Below are 26,808 nucleotides of genomic sequence, written 5' to 3' on the forward strand. Positions count from 1 at the left end.
GGCGGCTCAGTTTTCATTTTAAAGCATCGCTATGAACAAATAACTCCAGGGAGTCATCCTTCAATACCTCTTTCAGAAGCAATAAAAGCATTAAAAGTATTTATTCTTTGTCATTTTGATTACTTTGGACAGAACAAAGGACTGTAACCATCCACTTCGGTTGGTTATTACATAATGCATGTATTATTACATTTCTGATCTGGCTGCTGTCTTTCAAAAGACCACAATGATCGACTTGTTTTTATTCATTAAAAACGATTATAAAAGGATGGAAATAAATGAAAAGGCTAAACTAGATCAGGCATTTATATCACAAATTAACCAACATACAGAACTTTTAGCATAAGCTAACTGAAAGAATAGTGGCCAGCATAAACTTTAGTTTAAGAGCAGTAAAGTCTGTGTACATGTTGAAGTAACGTAGAGCAATCACAGCAGCTCATGTAGAGCTCCTCATGTTCAGTAACTGTAGGATAGAGTCATGTGCTGGCTAGATAGCTAACTAACTAGCTAGCCCTTAAATGAGTAAACAGCTTAATGCTTCATCCACACAGATAATCATGAACACTGATTCACCAGATTTTGTAATGTGCCGATTGCTTTTTGTAAATTTCGGAGAAAAGAGAAAAGGCTCGTGCTGTGTTATGGTTGTAATGCTTCACTGGTTATGGAACGTTATTCAACGGGACTGGGCGAGTCTTAGCCGTCTAAGTGTCTGGCGTCAGGCCCAGAGGGGCCCCTCTGCTTTGGGGGGGGGGGGGATACTTCTGTGTGTGGTCCTGGGGTGGTCTCTGGTTTTGGTTGTAGGACCTCGAGGGGCCTCTAGTTTCAGGTGAGCTGTACTCCTCACGCTATTCATGAAACACATCATCTTCCTGCAAGTCGTTCCATCTCGGTTGACTCTTTGACCCGTTAGCTTTGCGCCGTTTCTTCACCTTCAAAAGGTGACAAGTTATTTTATCGTACGCCTGAACCCTCTCCCCAATCTCCTCTGTGTCGAGGTTTCTCAGCTCATAAGCTAATCTTCTTCCTCCAGGGATGTTCAGGCATATTCTCTCCATCAACACTATCTGTTGTTCTCTGGCTATGTCCTCTTGGACTTCATGCCACACTAGAGTGAGGGTGGTTTGACCCGACTTCAGGTTGGCTTTAGCTTCTTCTTCCAGGATGTCACAGGACTCATCTCCTATGGTCGTGGTCACTAAGTCCACCACGTCGAGAGCAGTTTGTCCCGGTAAGGCTCGGATCAGGTATTCTTTACGCAGATACAGAGCGGCTCCTTCGGTGTTCAGCAACCAGCGAGGCACTGCTTGCGCCACTCTTCTGAGGTAGTCTCGGAGCGAGTGGCTCGGGTCTTTTTTCGGGCAGACAGAGCCCATGAGATCAACTTCTGCTTTTAGAGTGTTTAGATCGTGGACCTTGATCTCCGGAGCAGCGTGAAGTCCTCTCTGGTGGTCGGCACCTCCGTCTCCGGTCGTGTCCGGTCGTGAGAGTAGCTGCGAGGCTCGAGGGCCGGAGCGATCCACTGGGCACTCTGCACTGGTTCTACTGGGAGACGGGTTGAATGACAGGTCTGTCGCTCTCAGAGCTCTGATGCTGGTTCTCTGGAAGCAAGCGTCCGGCTCCATTATATCTTGTTGGGCCTCACATATAATTTGATTCCTCATGGCATAGTATTCTTCTTGGGTAGAGTGGTGGGATGCCCTGCGTGCTGCCATGTGTCTCTGGTTCTGCGTGGCCTGTACTCTCCACAGCTGAGTCCAGGTGAGGTGAGCTTCAGGTGGGCTCTGGAGGACCGGGTCGGCCTTCACACTGTCGTCACAGAGCAGCTTCCAGGCTGAGACAACAGATTATGATCACTTTTATTATTCAGTCTTCATAAATTTCATCCTTTTGTTTTCTTTACCATTGAGTGAACATAGGATTATATATATTGATCAATGAAAGAAATCACATTAACGGTAATACTCAAACACTATAAAGGAATAAAAAAGACATAATTATCACAAAGAGGATAAATAACATTACTAATAAAAGTAATTTACACTTTATGGTTGTAGCTTACAAGAGTCATGCTGCATAGATGTCAGTCAGTGGTGGAAACCACAGTAAGCCTGTAGCAATGTCAGCAGGAGCTTCAATCACAGAACGGCTCCGAGCGTCACTTCCTGTGAGAGGTGTGAGATGGTGTCACAGTCTCACAATGTCTCACAATGTTCACGGTATTTGTTTAATTCTATATTTGACAAGTCAATTAATTAAATGAATGAACTCTACAAGGAAATAAATACAGAGGTGAGGTTGGGAGGGGTGTGTCTCGGATGTGTTTGGTGGATACCTTAACAAAAGAAAGGATGAAAAGACAATAAGAAACAAAAGAGAGAGAAAAAAAGACTAAAAAAGCAACATTGAACACTCCGATCAATTGATGAAATTAAGCTCTTAATACTATTCATTGTTCATTTTTGTTGTCGTTATTCTTATTGGCATTATCTTTATGCCTCAACGTTAGTTTAATAACCAGATTCTTACGCTCAAACTGCTGCATACCGAAGTTCTCCTTCTTATACTTTCTCTGTAGGTTTCTCAGACCCGGATGAAGAGAGTGTGTGTGTGTGAGTGTGTGTGTGTTATCGGTTGTGTGCCGTTATGAGACATTTCTTGTCTCACAACGTTTAGGTATTTGTTTAATTCTTTATTTGAGAATTAATGAATCGATGAAGTCTACAAGGAAATAAATGGTGGATAGAAAGAAAGAAAACAAAGAAGAAATAAAAAGATAAAAGACAAAAAAGAAAGAAAGAAAAGACAAAAAGAAAGAAAGAAAAGACAAAAAGAAAGAAAGATGATAAAACAGACCTGTTATCATTGTGTGCTGTAGTGCAGATGTAACTCACCTAATTGTGACCAGAAGGTTCGTCTCCAACGATGGCCGACGAAGCGTCCCTATTTATACGACTCACAGCGAGAGAACGGACTCCACGTGACTCAGCCCCGTTCACTCCCTCACCTCTGAACTATGAGTCACTCCAACATCTCAACAAGCTGTGTCTATACGTTCACCTGATGGAACTTTAAGCATACGGTTAAATAACAGAGTCGTCTTTCAAATATATGTCACATCACTCTCAGTCCTTCCAACAAAAGAGAGGAGAGACAATGAGAGGGACAAAAAGACAAGAGAGAGACAGCAAGAGAGAGAGGGACAAGAAGAGTGAGACAAGGAGAAAGAAAGACAATGAGAAAGAGAGAAAAGAAATAAAGAAAAGAGACAAAAAGAGACAAGACAGACAGACAACAACAAGAAAGAAGACTTTGACTTTTGTTGTCCTTTAATTAAACATCTCACTTAAAAACACCAGGACAAGAAAAACTAGGAAGACAAGACACGTGAAGCGAAAACAAGAAAAAACAGACAAGTGAGAAAGACACAAAGAGACAAGAAAGAACGACAAGAGACGAGATAGAAAGACAAGAAAGAACGACAAGAAATAAGACACAGAGAGAGAGGGACAAGAAGAGAGAAGAAAGACAGACAGAAAACATCAAAGTAAAAGCCAACATGAGACTCTGAAGTTTGAACATTTAATCTGTAAATCAGAAGTCTTCACACAGACGTGATCTCCTCTGAACACACATTTATATATGTATACACATCAACTGACATGATTTAAAACGCACTACATTAAAAATGGCTTTGTCTTCAACAGCTCTCCTCTCACAAGTACTTCTGTGTACTTAAACACACTCGACTATGTAACGGAAACAAATGAAATCACTTCTCACGCGGATCGGGATGAAGGGAATCAGAAGTCATCTGTTGAACTCAACACGCAAAATACAGCATCAATATTCACAAATATATTGCATAAGGTTAGGTTTGTATATTCTTACTACGGTCGTGTTTCCACCTGTACGGGTAGGAGAAATGGCTTTTTAAGGTTTCATCATCTGCATCAGTCAAACCCCAGAGGTTCCATATAGCTCAGATACACAAAGAGGAATGTTCTCCAACAGGGTCACAAGTACTGTGAAGGGTACGCAAAACATGTTTGTGATACTTTGTATTAAGACGGGTAGAAATATATCGGATGTAGAGCAACGTTTCCACTACAGGAACTCAAAGAGGGCAACATGGAGTTTAAATAAAAGTCACTATCTCTCGCTGACTGAGCCTCTACGGCCACACTGAGGAGAGTACTGCAATATTTACATATCTGCAGTATTAAAAACTGTGTGCCGGTTGTGACATTTACTCAAAATAAAATCTTAATAAAATGTATTGGGGCCGTCGGTTTGTGGACTGATGTTTTGAAGCCTCCAGTTTGGCTTTTTGGCCGTCGCCATCTTTGCTATTTTGCAACCAGTCAACAGGAAGTGACCATATTAGGACTGAGGAGGAGGGACATAGAGACGGCGTATATGTCTCTGGTAGAGACCTGTCAATCACCGTGTAGTCCCGCCCTAAAGCATCCCCTGCTTTATGGTCCGTTTGACTCTACTGTGGAAACAAAAGACAGAATCTCGCACCAAAGCTCTTCAGATCCTCTAAAGCTCCGGTTGCGGGTGGCTAAGTTCCTGTAGTGATAAAAAACAACAACCTCTAAACAAACAAGTTAAAGCTAAAAGCTGACATGACCGGCTTTGAGGATTATTATTAAAATCTTCTGATTATGTTCTTCACATTTAGCTCTACAAGTTCAGTGTAAATCACAGTAAAATACCTGCGATGTTGATGTGATTCTACAGTAAATATTCTACAGCGTAGTTACATGTGAATCTCTAAACACGTGACATTCCTAAACACTATCGTTAGATTAAATGATTGACTTCTGATCAATCTATCAGCTTTTGTTCTACGAACTCAGAAAGAAACACTGCCATTCTATTGATCAGCTGATTGAATTTCAGATTGTTCTCATCCATGATATCTAATTCATAATCTCAGTTTGAGTTTGCGATCGAAGGCAGGAGAAGCCGATGAAATACTGCGACCTATAAAGTGCATAAAAGTGGATAACAGCGTCGTAACAAAACGATGACGATGATAACAGCTGCTTTGACAAACATAGTGAATACGGCTCCCTTACCGCCCTCTCCTGTGACAGCTAGTGTTAGTAACAAACAGCATCAAGAAGGAAACACTTAAAGGGTGATTCAAATACCTCTTTTGGTTAAAAGTCGCACATTGTTCTCCACTCTCGAGTTAATTAAAGACTTTTTGAAACGCAGAGGTGCATTATAAAACCAGACAACGTACAGTCACGCTGAATAAAAGTGGAGCATTAGGATCAAAGTGCCACGTTGAGTCAAGCTCATCCACCGCCTCCTTAAAATCATTAAAAAACACAAGGAGAAGGTTTTGCATTGCTTTGTGTGGCGGCGTTGGTCTTCGACGTACAGCGGAGGTCCAGCAGGAGACTCCTCAGTAGGGTATTTGGTTCTGGTAGTACTGCAGCATGTCGTACGTTTTGCTCCTGTTGAACAACAAGTTGAAATATGTGAGTTTGCACGTGTTGCGTGAGGTCATGTGAGGATCTGTCCACACGTATGCAGATTGTTTTTATACGTGTAGACGAGGCCTGAGAGAGAGGAGGGACTTTCTCATACCTGCTGCTGAGGAAACAGCTTTGGATGACTTTGATGATGAACGCTGCAGCTTCTTTCTCACTCATTTGAGGATTAAACCGTCCTCTGATAAAACAAAAGGAAAGATATCCATTAATGTTTGAACTCATTGATATCTTGGCCACACATTAAAAACACAACACTGACAACAGATACAGAGCAACACGAACATCAACAACAACATCTGATGAATATAAGTCCTATATTCTCTCTTTCAGCTCTGTTTTTGGTCTCCACCAGCTCCTGAGTTAAATATCTGTCTCTTTAGCTGCACTATGTTCACCAGCTGGTCTCTACCGGTCTGTCTGCTGTCTTATGTATTGCTGATTATTAACATGAATCAATACAGCAGTAATTAAGGTTGCCCCCAGATGTATTTGACAGACTGTTGGACTTACTTGAGGAGTTTGATGGTTTGTCCTCTGAAGCACGGCAGTCCAGTGTCCAGCATGAGGGTCACTAGAGAAACCACGGCGTCCATGTACGGTCTTTATGTTCGGAGAAGAAACAAATTACAACAAAAGTTACACAAAAGTTATCTGTGTAGATAAGTGGCTCATCTTTCTCCCGTCACAAAGCACGAGGAGGAGATGAACACACTGCAGGCTTCTTCTTACCGTACAGCCAGATATCCTCTGACGCACATCTCCATGAACCACTTGAACGGCGTGGCCTCCATCTTGCCTCCCATGATCATCACCATCTCGTCGGTCAGCTTGATGTCCGGCTCCCAGCCCAGGTTTCCTCCAGGAGAGCTCTCGAACATGAAGCCAAAGTCTGCAGAAAGAAAAGAAAAAGGACTTAGCAGTGGTGAACGCACCACAATGTAACTGAAAGGAACCTCCCTGTCGGAGCTCCTCTCCGTCATAGCATCAGCTGTTACATGTACAGTATATGAACCATACCTATGTGGATGAGGTGTCCCTTGCTGTCCAGCATGATGTTGCCGTTGTGTCTGTCTTTGATCTGCAGCAGGAACAGCAGGAGGCTGTAGGCGGCCATGCTGCGGATGAAGTTATACCGAGCCTGTGGAAAGAAGAAGAAGACTTCAGTATTTAATGATTTATAATAACAACTTTAAACTGTGTTTTAGTTTCACTGCTGCACAATCAAATGAAGCGATCGATTGGTTCACGAACACACAAATGTTTCAAATCTGCACACCTTCTGGAAGGCGAGCGTGGATTCGTCGCCGTACTGGTTGCGGAAGTAATCGTACATCCCGAAGTCCGTCTGTCGGCCGAGTTGGTCTCTGGACTTACAGTCGGGGATGCACTCGATCACGCCACACTGAGGAAAACAAATACCGGATTAGGAAATGTTTGGAAAAAGTTCCGGCCATCATTGCTTTCAGTCATGAGTTTTAAAAACGCCCCTAGTTTACCTCACACTCTGGTAGAGACCTGTCAATCACCATGTAGCCCCGCCCTAAAGCATCCCCTGCTTTATGGTCCGTTTGACTCTAAATGGACCATAATGTACTAAATGAACATCATGCTGTATTGAAGAAGACTTGAAACTAGAGATTGAGACCATAAACTCATGTTTACAATGTTTACTGAGGTAATAAATCAAGAGAGAAGTAGAGTCATTTTCTCATAGACTTCTATACAACCAGAGGAGTCGCCCCCTGGTGGTCACTAGAGAGAATTCTGTACAGATTGTAAAGCCCCCTGAGGCAAATGGAGGGAGTGATGGGACGTGAAGTCTTACCCCCGGTGCGGTGGCCACCACTCTGTAGGGGAAGACGAACAGGTCCAGGCCGACCAGCTGGAAAATATTCTTAAAGAGCCCAATGATCTGCAGAGCGAGCATGTCCTGGAGAGTAAAAAAGAAAAGGCAAGAGGGTCACAAGAGAAGCTCCCTCCCCTGAAAACGTCCCAGCGACCGAGCTCGGTACCTGTCTGCAGTCATCTCCCACTTTAAAGATGGCCGCCTGCCAGCAAATCCTGCGCGATCCGTCCGGGTTGTCCTCTCCGTCCTCCAGAGAGTCCTCCGGGCAGCGGAGACCCTCCCTCTCCAGCTCACTCACCCCACAGCGCTTCACCTTGAACTTGGCCAGGTAGGGCGCCTTGGCGGCACTGTGGCGACAGAGAACACAACATTATATGTGTAGGGGCCAATTAATCACACATTTATATTGGGTAAAAGTGTCTATGTTGGCATATTACATAAATCATTTAAGTATGAATATATGTATCTGTGTTTGCCATTTTCTTGCCATAAAGTGCAAGACTAGATATTTTGTTTTTTACAGGTAATGGTGCTGTAATTGGGTTTTTCCAGTGCACATGGTAAAGCAGGGTTTGTAAAGCCGTCACGCTAATAGAGAGTGAAGTCTGCTTCGGTCTGACCGTGTTTAGCTTGTTGTGACGTGCAGTGAAAGAGAGATAATCAATATATGTATATTTATCAGTAGAGGACCGGGCAAGATGTCTCCCCCGTTTACCTCTGCATGGGTGTTCCAGACTTGTAGTCGATGTCCAGCACGATGGCTTCAGGGTTACTTGGTAAGTAACAGCCTAAAAAACAAGTTTAGAGAGTCACGACGACGCAAATACTCATAATTCAGTAACTTAATGGGCTCAAAATGTTCACAAAACAATCAGAGACACTCTTAGACCTTCAATCTATAGAAGAAAATCTGTTTTCTGTGATCTCTGGAGAGACAATTCAGACTTTCTGTCTTTTTACAAGCTTATATACATCTTTAAAAATGTCATGTTTTCTCTGCAGCACAGTAACTGTTTGCTGTGTTTAATCCTCGCTATGGAAGAGATCGTCACCTGGCTGGACTTTGATGTCCGACAGAGCTTTGAGACACGCTCTCTTCCTCTCCTCTCCCTTTGGAACCGGCCTGGAAGATTAAAATAAACCAGGTTTTACATTTCACTGTAAAAACATTCCCTTGCCGGCTGATAATGTGCAGCGTCATGGTGCTGGGTTTACTTGAGGATGGCCGACACGTTGGTGATCTTGTTGAAGAAGTCGAACTCTCTCTGGTAGAAGTCTTTGGCCGGACCCGACAGAGAACCCGTGATCTCCTCTACCATCTGCTCCAGCAGCTCCCCGATGTCGGCTACGCAGAAAATGACGAGGTTACATCAACACAACTTGATTTAATGAGGCAGGAAAACATATCACATTAACATAAATGAATGCACAATTGAATGCATTATAAAGAAACAAATGAATATCTTGTAAACTATTTGATTCGGCTGCAAAATTATTACTCAAATGTAGATTTTTAAGACACGTCTGAAAAGCTGTATGCACCACCAACCGCCAACGCGCAGCTCGTGATTATGTCATTTTCTGTCACTTCCACCTCACGCCGGCTTCACCGCAGCGAGTACAAACCAAACCATTAGAGAACAAGCTGCACTCACGGTCTTTCTGGTGTCCCTCCTCGTCCATGAAGATGTTGGTCTTCATGTTCCAGATGAACTGGTGGGCGAGAAGCTGAGACTTCTGGGCCGCCCACAGGATGTACTCCCTCACGTAACCCATCTGAGCCGGACAGAGAAGCGGAGGTTAGTGCCACCGCTGCGTAAACGACGATCGAACCTTTAACAAATCGGCTGCTTAAACTGATCGTTTAAGATCCAGTAGTTTGTGTTTACCTTATCGTAACGGAGAGCCTGAACGATCTGAGGAATGTAGAACAAGATGGCGTCCTACCGAGAGACAACGTGACGTTAAAGAGAGCGGGGATTCTTCTGAAGTCGACTGCTAAAAGAAAACACGAGTGTGTGTGACTTACCGGGGGAAAGGAGCGCAGCACTTTAACCCCGTACTGAGCGGTGAGAGGGTGAGGAGGGTACATGCTGCTGAAGTAGGACAGACCGGTGGGGGGGTCCGCCGGAGCCCAACACAGGATGTGGCTCAGCTCGGGAGAGTCGGCGTCGATGGTGTGCCATGTCACCAGGAACTAGGAGGTAAAACCAGGAGAGGAAGTATGAATACACACACACACACACACACCTCCAAAGCTCATTGGACTGAGCGATCGCACCTTGACGGCCTCCGGTACATCACTGACGGCTCCGGGGTCCAACCTCACCAGCCGGGTCACTTCAGCAACAATGGCGTCATTCTTGAACCTGGAAACCAAGGAGTTCAAAATAAAGAATCAACAGCAACAATTATTTTAATGATTACATTTAAATCATTTTTGGGGGAGTGTGTTGACCTGGTTGGTAGCTGCATAGCCAGGTAGGGCGCGATGCCCCAGGCCAGGTTGACGTTGTCCTTCCACTGCTTCTCCGTCAGACTGATGTATTTGGACCTCCAGTTGGCGATGCTGGTCTCCACCGATTGCTCCGTGGAGATGGCCAGCTCCTGAGTGGAGAGCGGGTTGTACCACGTCGTCAAGCGCTCAATCTCACTGGCCTGGAGAGGGGGGGGGGAGAGAGAGAGAGAGAAGAGTTAAAACCAGAAACTCATCATCATCATCATCATCTTCATCTTCATCTTCCCTCACCAGTAAGGCCAGGAGCAGAGTCCTGCGTTTCATGTAGTACTTGTGGAGCTGCGTTCCTCTGTTACTCTTCTTAGACGTCCCTAAGATGTGGACGAGAGGGACAGACATTGGGTCACTTTAAAGACTTAAACCCTGAACTACACCCTCAGTTTTGTGGGTATTTATTTTATATTTTTTTACTCCCTAAATTTAAAATCTTTCCCCACGAGGTGAGAGGTATTTATCAAATAATCTATTTACTTGTTTTTTTCAAAACAGCTTCAATAACAAATAAATCTGTGTAATATCGTCCTCTGCTTCCATGTTTTTATGTTCCATCTTTAATCCTTAATGTTTCTGTCCTCTTTGTTTACATCTTTTTCTTTAAGTCTCTGGCTTCCACCGGTAACCCCGCGTTTAACGTCACAACGCTATGAATTGTGGGTAATTCCCTTTACGTTATTGGATATGTGGAGGCGAGACGAGCTGGTGATCAGCGGTACCTGACTTCTTGGACGTGGTGGACATGCCGCTGGACAGCGGGTAGGTGTTGATCCATCCCTGGCCGCTCTGCTGGGAGCGAACACTGGAGTCCGTGTTGCTCCGGAGGTCGGCGGCGTTCATCACCGACAGACTGTGCAGGGACGGGTCCTGGTTGTCTGATTTTCACACACACACACACACACACACACACACACACACACACACACACACACACACACACACACACACACACACACACACACACACACACATTTAGTATGGCCCGAGACACAAGCAACCAACTCATAGATGAAAATCTGAGCGAGAGAAAAGCACAGGTAGATGTTTCTTAAGCCGGTAAACATCCAGCATATGATCGATGATGAGGGAGTTTCTGAAGACTCCTCTGCTGTTGTGATGGTCATGCATTTGAAAGCAGGGAAACCAGCGGGATTTTACACGTAGGTAGAAGTTGCCTTGAACCACTGATACTGGGTCAGATATTATTTTGGAGGTCAGATTAACCTGATCCAGGATCAGCGGTTGGAGGACTCGTCTACCTGAAAGCGCTTTGATGTTTATGAGAATGAGATCGTTCCTTTTCTCTCAAGTCGTCGGGAATGAAGAGGAGAGGATGTTCTGGGGTTGGAAGAAAAAGCATTTCTCCTTTTGAAGTCGGAGTGGCAGACGGGCGGGGCTGACATGATGAATTATCGTGCATCTTAACGCGGATGACAAATTTGCGCTTTTTCCTCACAGCTGCTTTAAGGGAGAGTTTGGATGTTTAAAGTGTGTTTGTTTGAGGTTCTTCTCCACAGTCAGTGTTTCACTACAGTAGATGGAGCAAAGCAATGTTCTGCTGTGGACGTACTTTGTTCCATCTACTGTAGTGAAACACTGACTGTGGAGAAGAACCTCAAACAAACACACTTTGAACATCACGTAAACATTAAGGGTAGAAAACAGGTTGATCATAGAGGTATGAGAAGACAGAAGTAGGAGAAAGGAATAAAAGGGAAAGAAAGAGTTGGAGGGAGAAAATAAGAAGGACTAAGAAAAGACCATTGAAAGAAACTAAATCTATAAAAACAATCTAAAGCCGGGTTCATAACATAGACGGATAGATACCAGGATCTATCTGCAGCATCGTGAGGACAAACAGCGTCAGATTTGTCATGCGTATGTATAATAAAGCATGCCCCTGCGGCAGTGCAGTCCGAGCTCCACCGCTTTAGGCTTACTTAAGAGAGAAATCGGAGAAGTGCTGGACACGATAAGCGATCCGAATATCCCGGCAGAGAGCGTGCTCGGGGCCGGGGTAGTACCAAGCTCACCGGGTGGGACCAGGTGGCACGCTGCCAGGTACTTCTTGTCGGACAGGATGCTGGCGTAGAAACGGATTATGACGCTGATGTCCTCGCGGAGAAACTTGTCACCTTGGGTGGGAAACTTTGGAGGAGCGCTGGAGGGACAGAGAGGGGAGGGTTAGATCATAGCTGTATTATTCTCTGTGCTTTGAGTTAAATGCTAACATCAGCATGTTGAGCATGTTCGCCATCTTAGTTTAGCGTGTTAGCATGCTAATATTTGTGAATTAGTACGAATTCTACTTTCTATCATTTGTTCCTTTGGGTTGTTTTGGAGAAACCAAGCAGTATGAAGACATCACCTAAAACGTCTGGATAATATGATGTTGTATGGACTAAATTATTGTATAAAACCCCAAAACAACACATTAATTGATGGAGTGAATGTGTGTGGGTACCTGAAGTAATCAAAGGCTGTAGAATAAATCTTCTCTCGGAGCACATTTCTCACAGTTGAATTGGTGAGGACGTCAGAGTGCAGCAGAGACAGACCCAGAGTCAGCAGCCTGAAGCACAGAGAAACATATTAACACATCTTGCATTTAAAAATAAGAATAAACAGACATCAAATGAAAGGTAAGTAACATTCCGTATATTTATCTTTGAGCTTCGTGTGTGTTAAAGGACCTGAATCGAGGGCCGATGGCAGCTACGTGGCGGTTCAGGCTACTCTTCGCTCCTCCGACGTTGAGAGACAGTGACCGCTGCAGCAAACTGCCGAAGATCTCCACTTGATCTGCGCTGGAATACTTCGCTATCTCAAACCGCTGGCCAAGAAACTAGAGGGGGGAAAAACAACAGGGCCGACATGAGAGGAAACAATGGAGGAGGAGACGATCGATAAGAACAAGCAGAATGTGTTTTTTCGTCGGACCTCGATCCATATTTGGTGAGGGGTGACGTCTGGAGGGCAGGGGATCGGCTGGCTCTCCTCCGATGCAGCCAGAGGATCGGCCTCCACCTTGGCGTCGGAGAACAAGCCCATCTTAAGCTCCACGGTCATCTGCCACGCTCCCGCCATCTCACGCATGAACTACGGCAGCCGAGAGAGGGGATTTGTAGTTTATATAGAAGACGAAATGCATCAACAAGGACAAGAAGAAAGGACGTACCGGTACTTCCACTCCAACACGGGCTGCCAGCAGCCACTCCCAGCAGGCGATGGCCGTCTCCATGCCGTGGGCCGTGAACATCTTGAGAGGAGACCAGCAGAGGTGGTGCAGGAGCTGAGGATCGCAGTCTGGAGAGATCAGAGAAGAAGTCCAGAGCATTTTAGAGACAAGACAGAGCTCTGAATATAAAGTGGGGACACATGGAAGTAAATGTTAAATGCACAACGTAACAACTATAGAATAATGAAACCATCAGTGTTTAGAACGGACTCGCTTTTACTTTGAAGTTCTGTCTGCCAGCGATTTCGATCTAAAGGAAGATGAAGGCTCCATTTACGCACAAATGAAGTGCGTCAACTGTTAAACAACCAAAACCGGAAGTTGTTAGCTATCCCCGGTTACCAAAGAGTATCAGTGACAGATATTTGCAGTTAGTGAGACCTTTGCTGCTGATTAGCAAGGCGGCCAGTTTGAACATGGCCTCCGTCAAGGCCTCCGGCTGGGCCGAGTCTAAAGCCTCCCCCATCTGCTTGATCATCAGCCGGCTCAGATCGGAGTGTCCTTTAACCATCTGGGCGAAGTGGATCATACCCGACACCTACAGAGGAAAGAGAACACACTTGAGCAGGAGAAGCAGAGGTATGAAAACTTTATGTCCACAGGAGCCGGTCGAGTTACGGTTCCAATATCCATCACAAAACTTTCAGAAACTAAACATCTGTACAGTTTCTGTGTTTTACAAGCATATAGAATACAAGTTGTGCAGCTTATTTAGATAACAAATGTTTTGTGGCTGCACTAAAAGAGACGTTCTCTGTGGTCACTCATTTTAGAAGTCAATATGGTAATGTGGTAATGTGGTTTTACCTCTCCAGCGTATCTGTTCCTGAGGTTGAGGGAGGCCATGAAGTTAGAGTAGTCCTTCTTCACACAGGCGGGCCTCTCAGTCAGCTGAGTGGACTACAGGGGAAAACAAATCACTTTACTGAGCTCCTTTTCAGATGTGGAATATGAAACATTCTGTCGTCATCTATCTGTAAAAGTGACGGCTTTTTGTCATTCAGACATACTGCAGGCGTCTGTCCTTTTGGCTTTATTCAAACAGGGGCTTTACATACATAGACTGTAAGTATGTTGGATGTATATCACAAATATTTGGGCAAATGAATCTAAAATGATTGTCTCTGCAGAACATCATAAATGAAGAAACGGTGAATTAAGCAGCTCTAGTTTGTGGCGTCCCACAAGGCTCCATCCTTGAGCCATTTTAATTTCCACCGTAACCCAATGATCTCGCAGCATTAGTTAGCGGTAGCATATGAAAAGTCAGTTTTGTAACCTACCCCCAGTGTTATGCTCTGTCTGTTGTAACCGGCGAAGTGCAGGATGCTTTCTGTGGCCATGGCCAGACCGGTGTGCTGCGAGAGACCCGACACCCAGTTCTGATGTTTGTTCAGATACTCCTGAAAAATGAAGTAAAGCAGTTACAACCACGTTTAAGGCCACTATGTCAACTTTATTAAGCGTGTGTGCTCTACAGGTGGAGGTTTTCTTTAGTTAGATTGTGACGTAGTGTCACCTGGAGGTGGGATTTGGTCACGGACGGCGCCCACTTCATAGCCTCTTTAAGGATCTCCCCACAACGTGCAGCAAAATCCTTTACTATGCTCTGAAATTAAAGATATGATATGTATTTGGCGAGTAGCAACTTGGTGAAATGATGAATAACTGGTTCTTAATGAAGCAACATTACCTCTCTGGCTTCATACGTATCTGGGACGGTGATTCTGTGCGGCGTGTCTGGAATGTCGTAGTAAGGTTGGTCTTTATGAATGTCCTGCAATGAGGCATAAACATCATTATTAATGGTACACACACTCCGTTAGGCCGTCACAAACAGACCGCAGGAGATTGTTGTTTGCGTGATCCTGTTGAAATCAATCTAAAATAAAAACCATAATAGTTAGAGCATTCACTCTCTTTATGCAGAAGGAAAACTAAAGCTTCAAGTGCAGAGATCGCACCGGCGGACCACTTCTATTGCAGAGTTTACATATAAAGACGAGGTAGATGCTCCACTGATAGTTAGTCCACTTGTTTCATGACTTACTGCACTGAGTGAGAGGGAAAGCGTCTGCAGGATGTCCAGCATGGTCCTCAGCACACGGCCGCTCCACAACAAGTGGGGGAAACTGAGCAGAGAAGGAAAATACGGTTCATGCTTCTGTATTTTAAACAGCTTATAAGAGTCAGAGTTGTATTCTGAGTGAATGATCGCGTGCGTCAATGCTCACGTTTCAGCCAGGCCAGATAAGTATTTGTCAGCTACTCTGCGGATCCTCTTGTGGATGTGGTTGAAGTTGACCAAAAGGAACTGAGCGTGGCGCTCCAGCTCCTCCTCATGGGCTTTGGTTTTGGGCTGAAAATACGAATATTGTATAAAGATGTGGTCCGGACCGAAATGCTGATTGTTTTCTCAAGTAATCAACTAATTGTTGGGTCTACGATGAAATGTCAGAAAGAAGCAAAGTTTAGTTTACAATCATATAAAACAGAGAAAAGCAGAAAATCATCACATTTCAGAAGCTAGAGAATGTTTTTTTTAATAGATTATCAAAATAGTTGCAGATTAATTTTCTGTCAAATAACTACGACGATGTATAAAGCCCATTTTTTATTTTTTTTTATTTTACAGACAACAGAAAGTTGATCCATCTTTGCTCTGGGACGACATGCGATTCCTTGACCAAAAAAAACGTTTTCTTTTCTTGTAAATTTGTGAAAAAGCTCAGAGAATTTGCTGCACTTATCCTTTTATTTTCCAAACAAGTCAGACTTTATCAGTTTCTCTCTCTCTCATAAAACAGTGATTTATTCCCTCTGCACAGGAACACCTCACAACACATATTGTATGAACCAACTTTCCTTTATGTTAACGGCACAAACCCCGTGGTGCCATTCTTAGAAAACATCTCCTTTACCTTTTCAGCCATCATATGCAGGAAGACCTCAAAAACCTTGTCGCTAACGGCAATCACACACTGCATCATGCCTGGAATACAACATAGTAAATATGAATGCACATAACAAAGAAGTAACACCGCAAGCTTTATGCGTTCGTGTTCTCTTGCTCACCAGACTTATCCTTCTGTATCGCTCTGTCTTCAGAGTATCGGAACATGACCTGAAAGCGGTCTGAGTCCAGAGCGCGCAGCATCCTGACGGATAAAGATGGATTTAAAATGATATGAAGATCACTCACATGAGCCAGTGTGTGACATGTGGACACCGCTCACATACCTCATGTACTCCAATCTGTAGACAGACAGCAAATATGTGGACATGGCAAAGTCCAGCTTGTTGATGAGGGCAGACACTTCCGGAGGAGGATCCAGCAGGTTGATGATGGTGCTACGCAGATCGTTCAGCTCCGCCTGAGCCACACAACAACGAACCGTGAACCAGGGTCCACCTCATGTGCGTGTGTGTGTGTGTGTGTGTGTGTGTGTGTGTGTGCCGTCGTACCGCAGTGACGGTGTCGTTCTTCAGCGCCGAGTTGTACTGCAGCTCTGAGCGTAAAGGTTCCCCGCTGGGAAACGTGAGCAGCGGCGATTTGGTCGCAATCTCACAAACTCCCTCGTACCATTCCTCCGGCCACAGACCTGAAGATTAAACAGAATCACGACACACGACAAATTAAAGTGCGAATGCATTCCCTAATCCGACGTTGACTGTACCCGAGCCCTCCACAGCAAATCCCATGACCACAGAGTAGAGCCAGAAGTCCCTGAAGAGCTTCTGCAGACGTGGCTTCGCTTCCTTAATCGGTGGCAACCTCTTCGTCAGCTAACAGCGGAGGAAAAATAAGTAAGAGAGAGAGAAAGAGAGTAAATCTCTGTGGTTATTAAAGTACAGTAGATTTAATTCATGGGAAAGATAACTTATATTAGAGAAGATGAATGGTTGTATATGCAGAGAACACAACAGTCCTCAACCTCCTCTCAGGATTTATCAAGCAATCCGGATCCTTTTCATGTTTTTTTCCTTCTTGTTTGTATATGTTCTATAAAATAGTGTTCATTTAGGGTTTTATCACAGCGGTTCAGATGCTAATGAAGTGGACTAAACTGACCTGATTTGCTCGGTTTCCACTGACAAAACTTAACAGGAGAAGGTGATAAAAACACACTCACCACAGCAATAACTGGAACTAGGACGCCGAGGTTTCCAGCACTGCTCGACGCCTACAGAGACAAAAGAGGAGAAGAAGTCTAAAACAATCAACGTTTGAAGTCTCTTATTTTTGCTACTGCCGTCACTTTTCATGTTTCACAAGGAGAGAGCGAGAATCAGCCAACAAGACTACAAACAGGGTTTAGTCGTGTCTTCCTTTGCGGCCATTTAAAAAAGATTTAAACACTTTGGCCTTTAGATGAGATCATAATGCGAGTCGTCATCTGTCCATGTCTCAATAAATCTTATGCATATTGAACCCTTGAGCCTTACCTTCTTGTAAACATAATTTATTTTTCTGACTGTGAACAGACCTGGAGTCTCACCAGTTGTGTTTATTCTTATAACCTGAAAGATATTCTCTAATACGATGCACATCCAGCCAAACCTTTCATTGATAAACTTCCTTCTGTAACTGCACTCCTTTGCATTGATTCTCATATTTGTGTCTGTACGTTCGAGTGCTTCGTACCTTCAGAGCCGGGCCTTTGTCTGGAGCTCTCTCGCTGGCTCTCTTCCCCTCCAAACCCAGCTGGACAAAAAGCTCCAGCAGGTTGACCAGCAGCTCGTCGACCATCTGCTCAGCCTGCAGGTTCGCTGCTATGTTACCCAGAGCATTTATCACAGCCAAGGAGCAGTGTCTGCATACGGGAGAGAGGGAGCATCAATCCACCGGACTCTCACACTGTGAATAATACTCGGCTACATGAGGAGATTCTCCCACGTTATACATCACTTTCTTATGTACTCAACAACTCCTAAAGGACTGCAATTAGGTAATTTACGTACCTGTATCCATGGTCCTTGTAGTCTTTGTTAGAGTAGACCATGGAGCTGGCTTTCACACTGATCTGCTGGAATAAATTCCACACCTCCTGGTAGATGTATTGCTACGGTAAGAGAAGAGTTACGACGTTAGATATGCTCATGAAGTAGGTATTTACATAAACTGACAGTTTCTAACCCTCTGAACCCCAAAACCAGCCGGCGGGATTGGAAAACACGTTTTCTTCAAACAATCGCCAAAACTAAACAGTTTATCACAACCAGAAGCTGTAAAAAACAACATCAGTCAGGTTTTCATCTTTCCGACGGTCCTTGAACACATCAAGTGCGACAAACACTTACGTCAGAAAAAGCAGCCGAAGTGAAAAACATTTTATTCTACATGTCTCATTTAAAATACTGTCCAAAATAAACCATTTGCTCTAAAACACATCCTGTAAAAAAACATTGAAAGCTGAGCTGTAAGTAAAGATTGTAAAAATGTGACAGTCTAATATATACAGCACGAGGAGCCTCCATTGTTTTTCCAACATTTGTAACACTTAGAAACATGTTGAATATATAGATTCCAGTGTTTTCCTATTTCTGCAAAATAAATTTGTAATAAAAATTCAACTTGTGTTGTTTTCTTTTTCATGATTTATGTCATTATAACTGTATTATTCTGCACAAAAGACATGTTTAGTTCTCTCTACTTCTATTCATAATTGTTCTGTTTCCATAGAGGTTCAGGACTTTTATTTTGTAGTCAAAATCAAGGCCACAGAGAGAAAAATGTGGCAGGAGCTAAAAAACACCCCTAAACTTGTTGAGGGTTTGAATAGATAACAGAGTATAAATACGCACATTGCCCGTGATGACCATGCAGCCCAGCTGGTCTACGATGAGGACGTCCAGCTGGGAGGGAGGCTGGCAGAACTTCTGCTGGAGGATCTGGAGGATGGGCTCCATCACTCTGGGGGTGTCCCGTAAGGCCACAGCGATGTGACCCAAAGCCCTGATGGTGTGGTCCGGGATCAGGTGAGCATCTCTGTGGACGAGATGAGGGAACATCGGTTCAAAAATAAAGACTTTTAATTCTCGTCAAAGTCAGAGGACTATGTCGCTCGACTCACTTGTCGTTTTCCTGATAGATGTAGAGACGGTTAGACAGACTGGCGAGGAACGCTTCGACAATCACGTTGTCCATAGTCAGTCCGGCTTTCAGGCACCTGAACACAGAGAGAGAGAGGTGTTCATAACAGTGTGTATATCAGCGACTAGTTAAACGTGGAGCAAGATTAGACCTGAAAGTGTCATTTTCCTTCTATATAGTGTCTTCAATCATGAGCGATAAAGCTGCTCTTTACCATAAAGATCAGTTTGTGTTCTGTACTTTCATTAGTAAGTGACAGATAAAATGTTTAATAGATATAATATTCATATTCATAGTTTGTCAAGACGATGTTAGCAAATCTTACTTTTTTCTCCGTCTGTAGGAGAGTCTAGAGTCTAGACTCTAGAGTCTATTTCTAGACGACCAAAATGTTACAATTAACTTTCATGAAGTTAAAACACACTGTGAAAGGGTTAAAGTGGTAAAAGGAAAACACGGAAAACTCCCAGTCCGGACAACGCCGTGTTCAAGACCTGTCAATCACCATGAAGCCCCGCCCTAAAGCATCCCCTGCTTTATGGTCTGTGTGACTCTAAATGGACCATAATGTACTAAATGAACATCATGCTGTATTGAAGAAGACTTGAAACTAGAGATTGAGACCATAAACTCATGTTTACAATGTTTACTGAGGTAATAAATCAAGAGAGAAGTAGAGTCATTTTCTCATAGACTTCTATACAACCAGAGGAATCGCCCCCTGGTGGACACTAGAGAGAATGCAGCTTTAACACAAGAAGCTTTTCAGAACCGGAGATTGCCCCCTAGTTTTGACTTGAACGAAATTTATATACTACATAAAAAAAACAGCCAGATATATATTTTTTGTTTAATTTTAACCAAATATTTAAATGCTCTGCCTGCCTCATTGCTCAGGCGTCTGTGGGTGAACTCACCTGCAGATGTTATCGATGGAGATGTCCCTCAGCTGTTCGTACATGGACGGCTGGCTCTTCTTGCTCGCATTGGTACTGAGGGTTGACTGGGAATGTTCGTTGGTCACATGGATCTTTATCTCACCGCCCCCTGAAATAAAGAAAGTAGTATTTTGGTAATAAAACATTGAACTGGAGGTAACGACGCTACTGAATGATGGAGTGTGCTGTTGTCACCTGAAGCGTACTGGCTGTGGTATTTGTACAGCTTCACCAGAACAGGAGACGGCACCACCAAGAAGTCTCTCAGTGACGTGGTGACAGAGTGAGCCACCACGGGGAAGCGCTCACACAGACGACCCAGGCCCTGAAGACACACACGCGCGTGCACACGCACACACACACACACACACACACAAAACTGTTTATGTACTGTGTTTTAAAATATAATGCAACATGTCGGTGTGCATGAAAATGGGAGGTGTAATCATGATCCAGGCAAAGGTTCTCCTCTTTCATAGTTGAAAGTTACCTGTAAGCAGCAGATGAGGAGCGGCATGTGAGCGATGATGACTTTACTGGACGTCTTGGACTGCAGCTTCTCTGACAGTTTGGTGCAGAGGTTCTCAGCTCCTGGTGACAAAGAGAGAAGAGCTGTGACTCCTGAGACAGACGGCGTCCTGTGTCCTTAACTAAAGCGACTGCTCACCCTGCTCCTCGGTCACGGCCCACACCATGAGGTCCACACAGGCGGCGTTGGCCTGGCAGCGCAGCTTGAGCGGGCTCAGTTCGCTCTGCAGGTACTCGACGTCGTGCAGGATCCTCTGCAGCTCCGACTGGCTGCTGCTGAACTGCTCCAGCACGAAGTCGTGGACCTCCTTCACGTAGTCCGTCTGGAGGTCTGGAGAGCACACCGTTACAGCTTGCCCTCGTTTTTTATAATAAAATGCGGCTGATTTAAAGAAAGAGGGGGATTCCTTTACCTTTTAGATTGTACAGAGTGTCTCTTAGCATCTTAAATATGGCTACGTACAGAGGATCACTGAAGGTTTTGTAGTAGAGATGAAGACTAGGATTCAACTGACAAGAAAGAAATATATCAATGAAGCAGTCGTGTAAATACATAAAGATAAAGAGGACAAACATCTGGAGAGTCATACCTCTAGAAGTTCTGCCAGAGATTCATCCAGTGATTTCAAAAACGACTCGGACACAAACTGTTCCACCTATTGGAGAGAAACAAGTCAACGAAATTGCGTGTTGTCTCATTTTTTTCCTCTTACTCGAATGCATCTGTGGCTGCTGACCATGTGGAGGAGCTGTCTGAGCATATCCAGAGGGACGTGAAACTCTCCAGCGCTGCTGCCGGTGAAAAGAGGGGAGACGGAGAAGCTGGAGCTGATGGTGGAGAAGTAGTAGTTGGGATCCACCGCGCTGCCATCGGGGAGGTACGAGCCTGGAGAGGGAAAGCAGGAGTGTTTAGAGGGATCGTTCTGGATGTTTTAGAGCGTTGGGTTCTTCTCCACAGTCAGTGTTTCACTGCAGTAGATGGAGCAAAGCAATGTTCTGCTGTGGACGTATTCTAGACTCCTAAAGGAATCTGTATCAGTTTAAGTGAACGTTATGTTTAGAATGTTTTCACAGCTTCAGCTCCCTCAGAAAGGTCTGTCTGACATCAAGGTAAAGAGGTGAAGACATTCTAAATAAAGCGTTCACTTAAACTGATCTTGATTCTTTTCGGAGTCTAGAATACGTCCACAGCAGAACATTACTTTGCTCACGTGCTGGTACTTCTGTCTCTTTCTATAAACTCTACTGTAGTAATACACAACACTGATGTTGAGCCTAACAGCCTCGACTGCTTCTCTTCGGGTACTTACCTTCAAAGTACTGTGCGGAGGGGTCAGCAGGTGAGATGGGGGTCAGACAGGCTCTCTCTGGACTGGCCTGCAAAACACAGTAAAAAGTATTTGTGAAAATCATCTCTTTTTGACGAGTTAGGTTCAGGTTTGTTCTTTACTTTCCTCAGATTGATCCATACCTGTTGACTGGAGCCTTTCCGTCTCAGAGTGTCTCCCTGATACACGGTGAGCAAAGAGCTCGGCAGGATGGAGCGGAAGTCATTGAAGGACCGGCGGTGCGTCGCGTCGCTGTCATCGGCCGAAGGCGGCGCCGGAGTCACCGGTCGAGGGAACAGCTTGGACAGTAACGGCTCGTCGGTGTTGCTGTATCGGCCAAACGCTCGGGCAACACCGAGCAAGGTGGGCACAGTGTACCTGCACAGGTTTTCTGTACAGAAGAAGGGTTATGGAAGGTAGAGACTATATTACTGTGAAGCTAAGTTACATACAAAGGAAGCAGGAGGCGTATTGTGTTGGTACCTTTATCATGAGTCTCTGGATTCTTGCAGATGTCTTGCAGGACTTGCATGATGTCCATGACCGCCTCCAGGATCTGACAAAGATGATACGTCATAATTACGTCAAGATAATCATTTAAAGGGGAAGCTAGTTTTATCAAACTGGACCCTATTTTCCCATGTTTTTGTGTCTTAGTGACTTGAAATTGGCCGAGTATTGAGTGAGAATGCTGCAGCCGGCAGCAAGGACACCGGGAGCGAAACGGGCTGCAATGCAACTATTCCGGCCAATTCTGCACCGTCAATGTACGTCCACAAGATGTGCTCATTTTGGCCACTGATTGGCTCAGTTTGTTATTAAAAGTGTCTGAAAACATTGTGGAACAGACTCTACATAGAAATCATTATCGTGTCTAACACAGTACTCCTGAAGGAGAAGTCTCACACAAGGAGAATACTTGTTCTAACGTCATCTGCGAGAGTGTGAGTGAGGAGTCTTTTCACAGCCAGCATGAGGAGGAGGAACAATATCATGAACCAAAAATACACACATATATATGAACACACACACACAGACACACACTAACACACCTGTCCTCGTAAGGTCTCATCCCGTTGGGCAACGTCTGAGAGGAGAGTTACGAGACCAAAGGTGAAGATCTCTGCGACAGGAAGTGTCTCTGCAAGACACAAAGTTCAGCAGATATTAACAAACAGCACCCTAAGTGTAGGCATCCATACTCAAAGCGTACTGAACAACACAGGATTACAGTGAATATTATAGGATACATTTCATGACACAGGTGTATCGTTACCTCTTCCTTTGCGTTCTGAGCTTTCTTCAATCCACTGAACCTTAGGAAGCCCTTTAAGCAACCCGAGAAGGTACGGGACGATAGCATCTTTGTGCTGCAACACAAGTATTTTTCACAGCATGTGATACGAGGGCTTCACAAAGGAAACCACGAGGCTGGAGAGGTGAGTCGAGAAACAAACCATGTTTACCTGCAGGTCTGACTCAACCAGGAAGATGCCCAGAGCGATGACGGCGTCTCTCCTCCTCTCGTCCAGCTGGAAGACTCCTCTGAAGTCCACAGGGCACATGCATTGTAGCTTCTGCACCTGCGAGAGGACGACACACACATCACATCTTCATCTTCATCACATCTTACTGCTGACTTCAGCTGGAAGCATCAGCTGTTTGGATGAAACAATATTTTAACGTCACATCGCTCACATCGTAGCTCCATTAGCGATAATGAATTTCGTTTTTTGCATAATTGTGCTGCAGGAGTCCAGCCAAACCTGCCTCCAGCATTAATTAGCCTAATGCTAAAGGGCCAGACATAAGCTGTGAGATGGATTTATCCACCGTTTGTTTTATGCGATACGCAATGCAGAGGAGGGGGAATTTGTGGAGTAACGAACATTGGATTTGAAAAGCTAAAGATCATGTTTGTCGAGCAAAAACAGTCAAATAAATAAAGAGATTTTTGGTTCAGTTGGTTGTATGTCAAAGCTCAACCTGCTGTGTTTAGACAAACACCATGTAAACCTCTTAGTGAGCCACAAAGACTATGGAAACAGAACATTTTAATGAAGAAGTTGGAGCTGAACCAATAGGATACTTCATCACACAAATTCTTCCTTTTTAAGCCGGTAAAATACAATACATTCTTAAGTATCGGCTTTTCTGGCGCCGACTGAAAGGAGGTTATTGTACAAACAATGAGGCCTCTGTGTGAAACAAACCCACTAAGACGTTCACAAACTAATCGGCTCAAACGATAATCAATAAATCGATTCAGTTGATGGGCTGATACTTAATAGGAAAACATTTTAATGTGCTGAAATGAGAGGGTTAGCTGCTGTGCTTCGTCATGTTTGATAGCAAAGTGAATATGAGTTCTGGGTGATTATATTAGTATTTTTTTCACAGTTTCCTGATATTTTATAGACTGAACGATCGAGTGATTTAGAGAAAATAATCAGCAGAATAATCAATAATTAAACATAGTAGTTATAGCTCGACATATTCTCGGTCAAAGAGATAGATGATGCTTCTAGCTTATGTGCTTATGCAGACCTTCACAACAAGCACAATTCAAAAGACTTTACATAGAAATATAGTAAAAACAGGAAGACGTGCTCCACTCACACAATAACACAATGGGAGGACTTCTCACTGTGTTACTGCTGCCACAGTTACTTCATCACACGAAGCACATATTGAGCTATACTTCCTGTTTTAGTTCTAAATCATTTCCCCATTTTAAACCTCAGTGGGTGTATTTTCTAAATCACTTCAAAAGTTGTGGCCACGCTGTAATCCCCGACCACAAATCCCAACCTCCTGAGTGAGGATCACTGAACCGCATTATTCCAACAATTTGAGTTTCAGCCATAGAAATTCAACTCTGAAAACTTTCTCATGAACATTTCTTCATCAAGCATGTTTCGCAAGATGACACGATCACTTCTTGTGGGTGGGACTTTAAGCTGGTGGCCTCTTGTGATTGCTTAAAACTGTCTGTCACGCATGCTTGATGATAAATCCTCTCGTGAGGTATTGAAGGTGATATGGAACTTATTCTTCCTCTTTGTCACGGCCAGATTAACCTGTTTGGAGTCCCTGTTGCCTCCAAGTTCCCCTCGATTGCACACAATACACTAGAAATAACAGCTGGATTTTGCACACACACACACAGAAACCAACGAATACCTCCTGTTGTATTAAGCTTTAATTTAGTAAAAACGCACCATATGAGCATAATATAGACAAAAATATGAAAGGTTTTATAACTAGATTTTGATGCAGGGCCACGAGACCACATAGTAAACGGACCCAGCTGATTTGGTGCAACATCCCAGAACAATTTCAAAGTAATAAAATTAGCAAAAACAAACTGTCACACAGTGAATCTGGGACTTTAGTAGCCCCGAGGGCAGCTGCCCGGTTTTGCTTTGATTGGTGATTTAGCCTCTCTCCTCTGAGCTGTTCATCTCATTCACTATCGATTCACTATCGATTGCTGCTGCCAGACATAATCGACAACTTGTCACTCGGAAAATGCTGCAATTAGTTAAAAGATACATTGATCCACTCCTCGTATCAGCAGGTAATATATTTATTATTTAGCAGCAATTGCTTCCTTGTTTGGAGACAGGAGCACTTGATTTGAAAACCTGTAGAAATCACTACAATTGAATAAATAGTTTTATTATAAATGAGGAATATAGGACACTGTTGTGTGGACTCACACGTTATATTAACATTCAGCTTTAAATCAGACGTCATAGAGCTGCAACTAACAGTTACTTTAGTCATGAATCTGAATATTATTTTAATCCATTGGTAAGTATTATAAAACAGTTAAAAGTTCCCTTTGCCATCCTGTATGAACGACAGCCAAATCAATATTATTTTGTGTTATTTATTGGTTTATTTGATAAGGGACGGTGCACATTAATAAAAACATTGCTGTAAATGCGTCAGCGTTAAAGCCAAGAGGCTATTTTTTAATTTGTAGTCCCAGAAGATAAGATTCAATTTACAAAGCTATGCAATATTGACCCTTTAAAAAGCGTGCAGAAACTATGAAAGAAGTGAGAATATTAATATAAGTAGTATCATCATTCAGGAGACTGTTAAACTACGCTGTCAAGTACTAACAAGACACATTCAACACACACAAAGACAATAAAATGAGAGATAACTATGTTGAATAGAAACATGGAGTAAAGACAAGATTATGCTGCATTGTTAGACACTAAAAACAGACAAGACAGGTGACAGCAGACAGACAGAGAGACAGGTGACAGCAGACAGACAGAGAGACAGGTGACAGCAGACAGACAGAGAGACAGGTGACAGCAGACAGACAGACAGACAGGTGACAGCAGACAGACAGACAGACAGACAGGTGACAGCAGACAGACAGATTGATGTCTTTGATAATATTGATTATCAAATATTAATTATTTGACACATCAAAGTCGTTAGTATTAACCTGAGCAAAGATTAGCTATCTTACAGGTTCAAAACAGCTAACGTTAGCTACCTTTGACGTCACAGCTACAAATGCTCACTGAGCCGCCATGTTTTTCGACAGGTACTAGCTTGTTTACCGTAGTTTAGCTAACGTTACCTTTTCTATCGGAGCCTGCCGGTGAGCCGCCAACGACCGAGCCAGAGACAACACGGTGTTGAAGTAGAACCCTCTGCTACCTCCTCCATTGAGAGACATGTTGTTTTAAAGACGCCTTATTACCGCCACAGGAACACAAACATCTTCTTTCATTCAGTCCCGAGGAGCAGTGGCGGTCCGCACTGACAACTACGGCAAG

The 26,808-nt window shown here is 43.9% G+C and overlaps 2 protein-coding genes across 4 annotated transcripts; both read right to left on the reverse strand.

The window, feature by feature from the left end:
- Positions 1 to 774: 774 nt before the first annotated feature.
- LOC116398701 (uncharacterized) lies at positions 775 to 3,215 on the reverse strand. 2 transcript variants are annotated; one of them, XM_031875234.1, is made up of 3 exons: positions 2,898 to 3,215; positions 2,066 to 2,168; positions 775 to 1,837 (listed from the first exon to the last, which is right to left on the reverse strand). In XM_031875234.1, exons 2-3 carry the CDS (start codon positions 2,079 to 2,081, stop codon positions 852 to 854), a joined length of 1,002 nt encoding a protein of 333 aa, XP_031731094.1. In that variant the 5' UTR covers positions 2,082 to 2,168; positions 2,898 to 3,215; the 3' UTR covers positions 775 to 851. The 2 variants fall into 2 exon arrangements, with proteins under 2 accessions (XP_031731094.1, XP_031731093.1); XM_031875233.1 differs by having other exon boundaries at positions 2,066 to 3,215.
- A 1,231-nt stretch (positions 3,216 to 4,446) lies between these two features.
- pi4kaa (phosphatidylinositol 4-kinase, catalytic, alpha a) lies at positions 4,447 to 26,808 on the reverse strand. Of its 2 annotated transcripts, none has more exons than XM_031875201.1 (54): positions 26,610 to 26,808; positions 23,467 to 23,583; positions 23,277 to 23,370; positions 23,053 to 23,141; positions 22,484 to 22,556; positions 22,144 to 22,391; positions 21,983 to 22,049; positions 21,410 to 21,558; positions 21,263 to 21,328; positions 21,086 to 21,182; positions 20,812 to 21,003; positions 20,635 to 20,735; positions 20,340 to 20,469; positions 20,124 to 20,253; positions 19,187 to 19,282; positions 18,918 to 19,101; positions 18,075 to 18,175; positions 17,758 to 17,926; positions 17,246 to 17,296; positions 16,790 to 16,898; positions 16,578 to 16,714; positions 16,353 to 16,486; positions 16,188 to 16,270; positions 16,034 to 16,104; positions 15,347 to 15,471; positions 15,163 to 15,244; positions 14,806 to 14,889; positions 14,632 to 14,721; positions 14,396 to 14,515; positions 13,920 to 14,012; positions 13,494 to 13,650; positions 13,053 to 13,180; positions 12,815 to 12,973; positions 12,568 to 12,719; positions 12,339 to 12,446; positions 11,908 to 12,035; positions 10,594 to 10,749; positions 10,112 to 10,191; positions 9,821 to 10,020; positions 9,644 to 9,731; positions 9,392 to 9,559; positions 9,252 to 9,305; positions 9,018 to 9,138; positions 8,578 to 8,707; positions 8,415 to 8,485; positions 8,078 to 8,150; positions 7,529 to 7,709; positions 7,342 to 7,446; positions 6,793 to 6,918; positions 6,534 to 6,654; positions 6,246 to 6,405; positions 6,027 to 6,116; positions 5,611 to 5,694; positions 4,447 to 5,477 (listed from the first exon to the last, which is right to left on the reverse strand). In XM_031875201.1, the coding sequence occupies exons 1-54, from the start codon at positions 26,706 to 26,708 to the stop codon at positions 5,426 to 5,428; spliced, it is 6,273 nt and encodes a 2,090-aa protein (XP_031731061.1). In that variant the 5' UTR covers positions 26,709 to 26,808; the 3' UTR covers positions 4,447 to 5,425. The 2 variants fall into 2 exon arrangements, with proteins under 2 accessions (XP_031731061.1, XP_031731060.1); XM_031875200.1 differs by having other exon boundaries at positions 11,815 to 12,035.

The sequence above is a fragment of the Anarrhichthys ocellatus genome, unplaced genomic scaffold, assembly GCF_004355925.1.
Source record: "Anarrhichthys ocellatus isolate YVR2014 unplaced genomic scaffold, GSC_Weel_1.0 scaffold87, whole genome shotgun sequence".
Lineage (NCBI taxonomy): Eukaryota > Metazoa > Chordata > Actinopteri > Perciformes > Anarhichadidae > Anarrhichthys > Anarrhichthys ocellatus.

Bases quoted from the DNA above. Each gene is read 5' to 3' on its own strand.
- pi4kaa (XM_031875200.1), bottom strand. From the start codon at position 26,708: ATGTCTCTCAATGGAGGAGGTAGCAGAGGGTTCTACTTCAACACCGTG. The intron at 12,036-12,338 runs GTACCCACACAC...CTGTCCCTCCAG, and splicing joins ACAGCCTTTGATTACTTCAG to CGCTCCTCCAAAGTTTCCCA. The intron at 9,732-9,820 runs GTCAACACACTC...CTTGGTTTCCAG, and splicing joins GCTATGCAGCTACCAACCAG to GTTCAAGAATGACGCCATTG.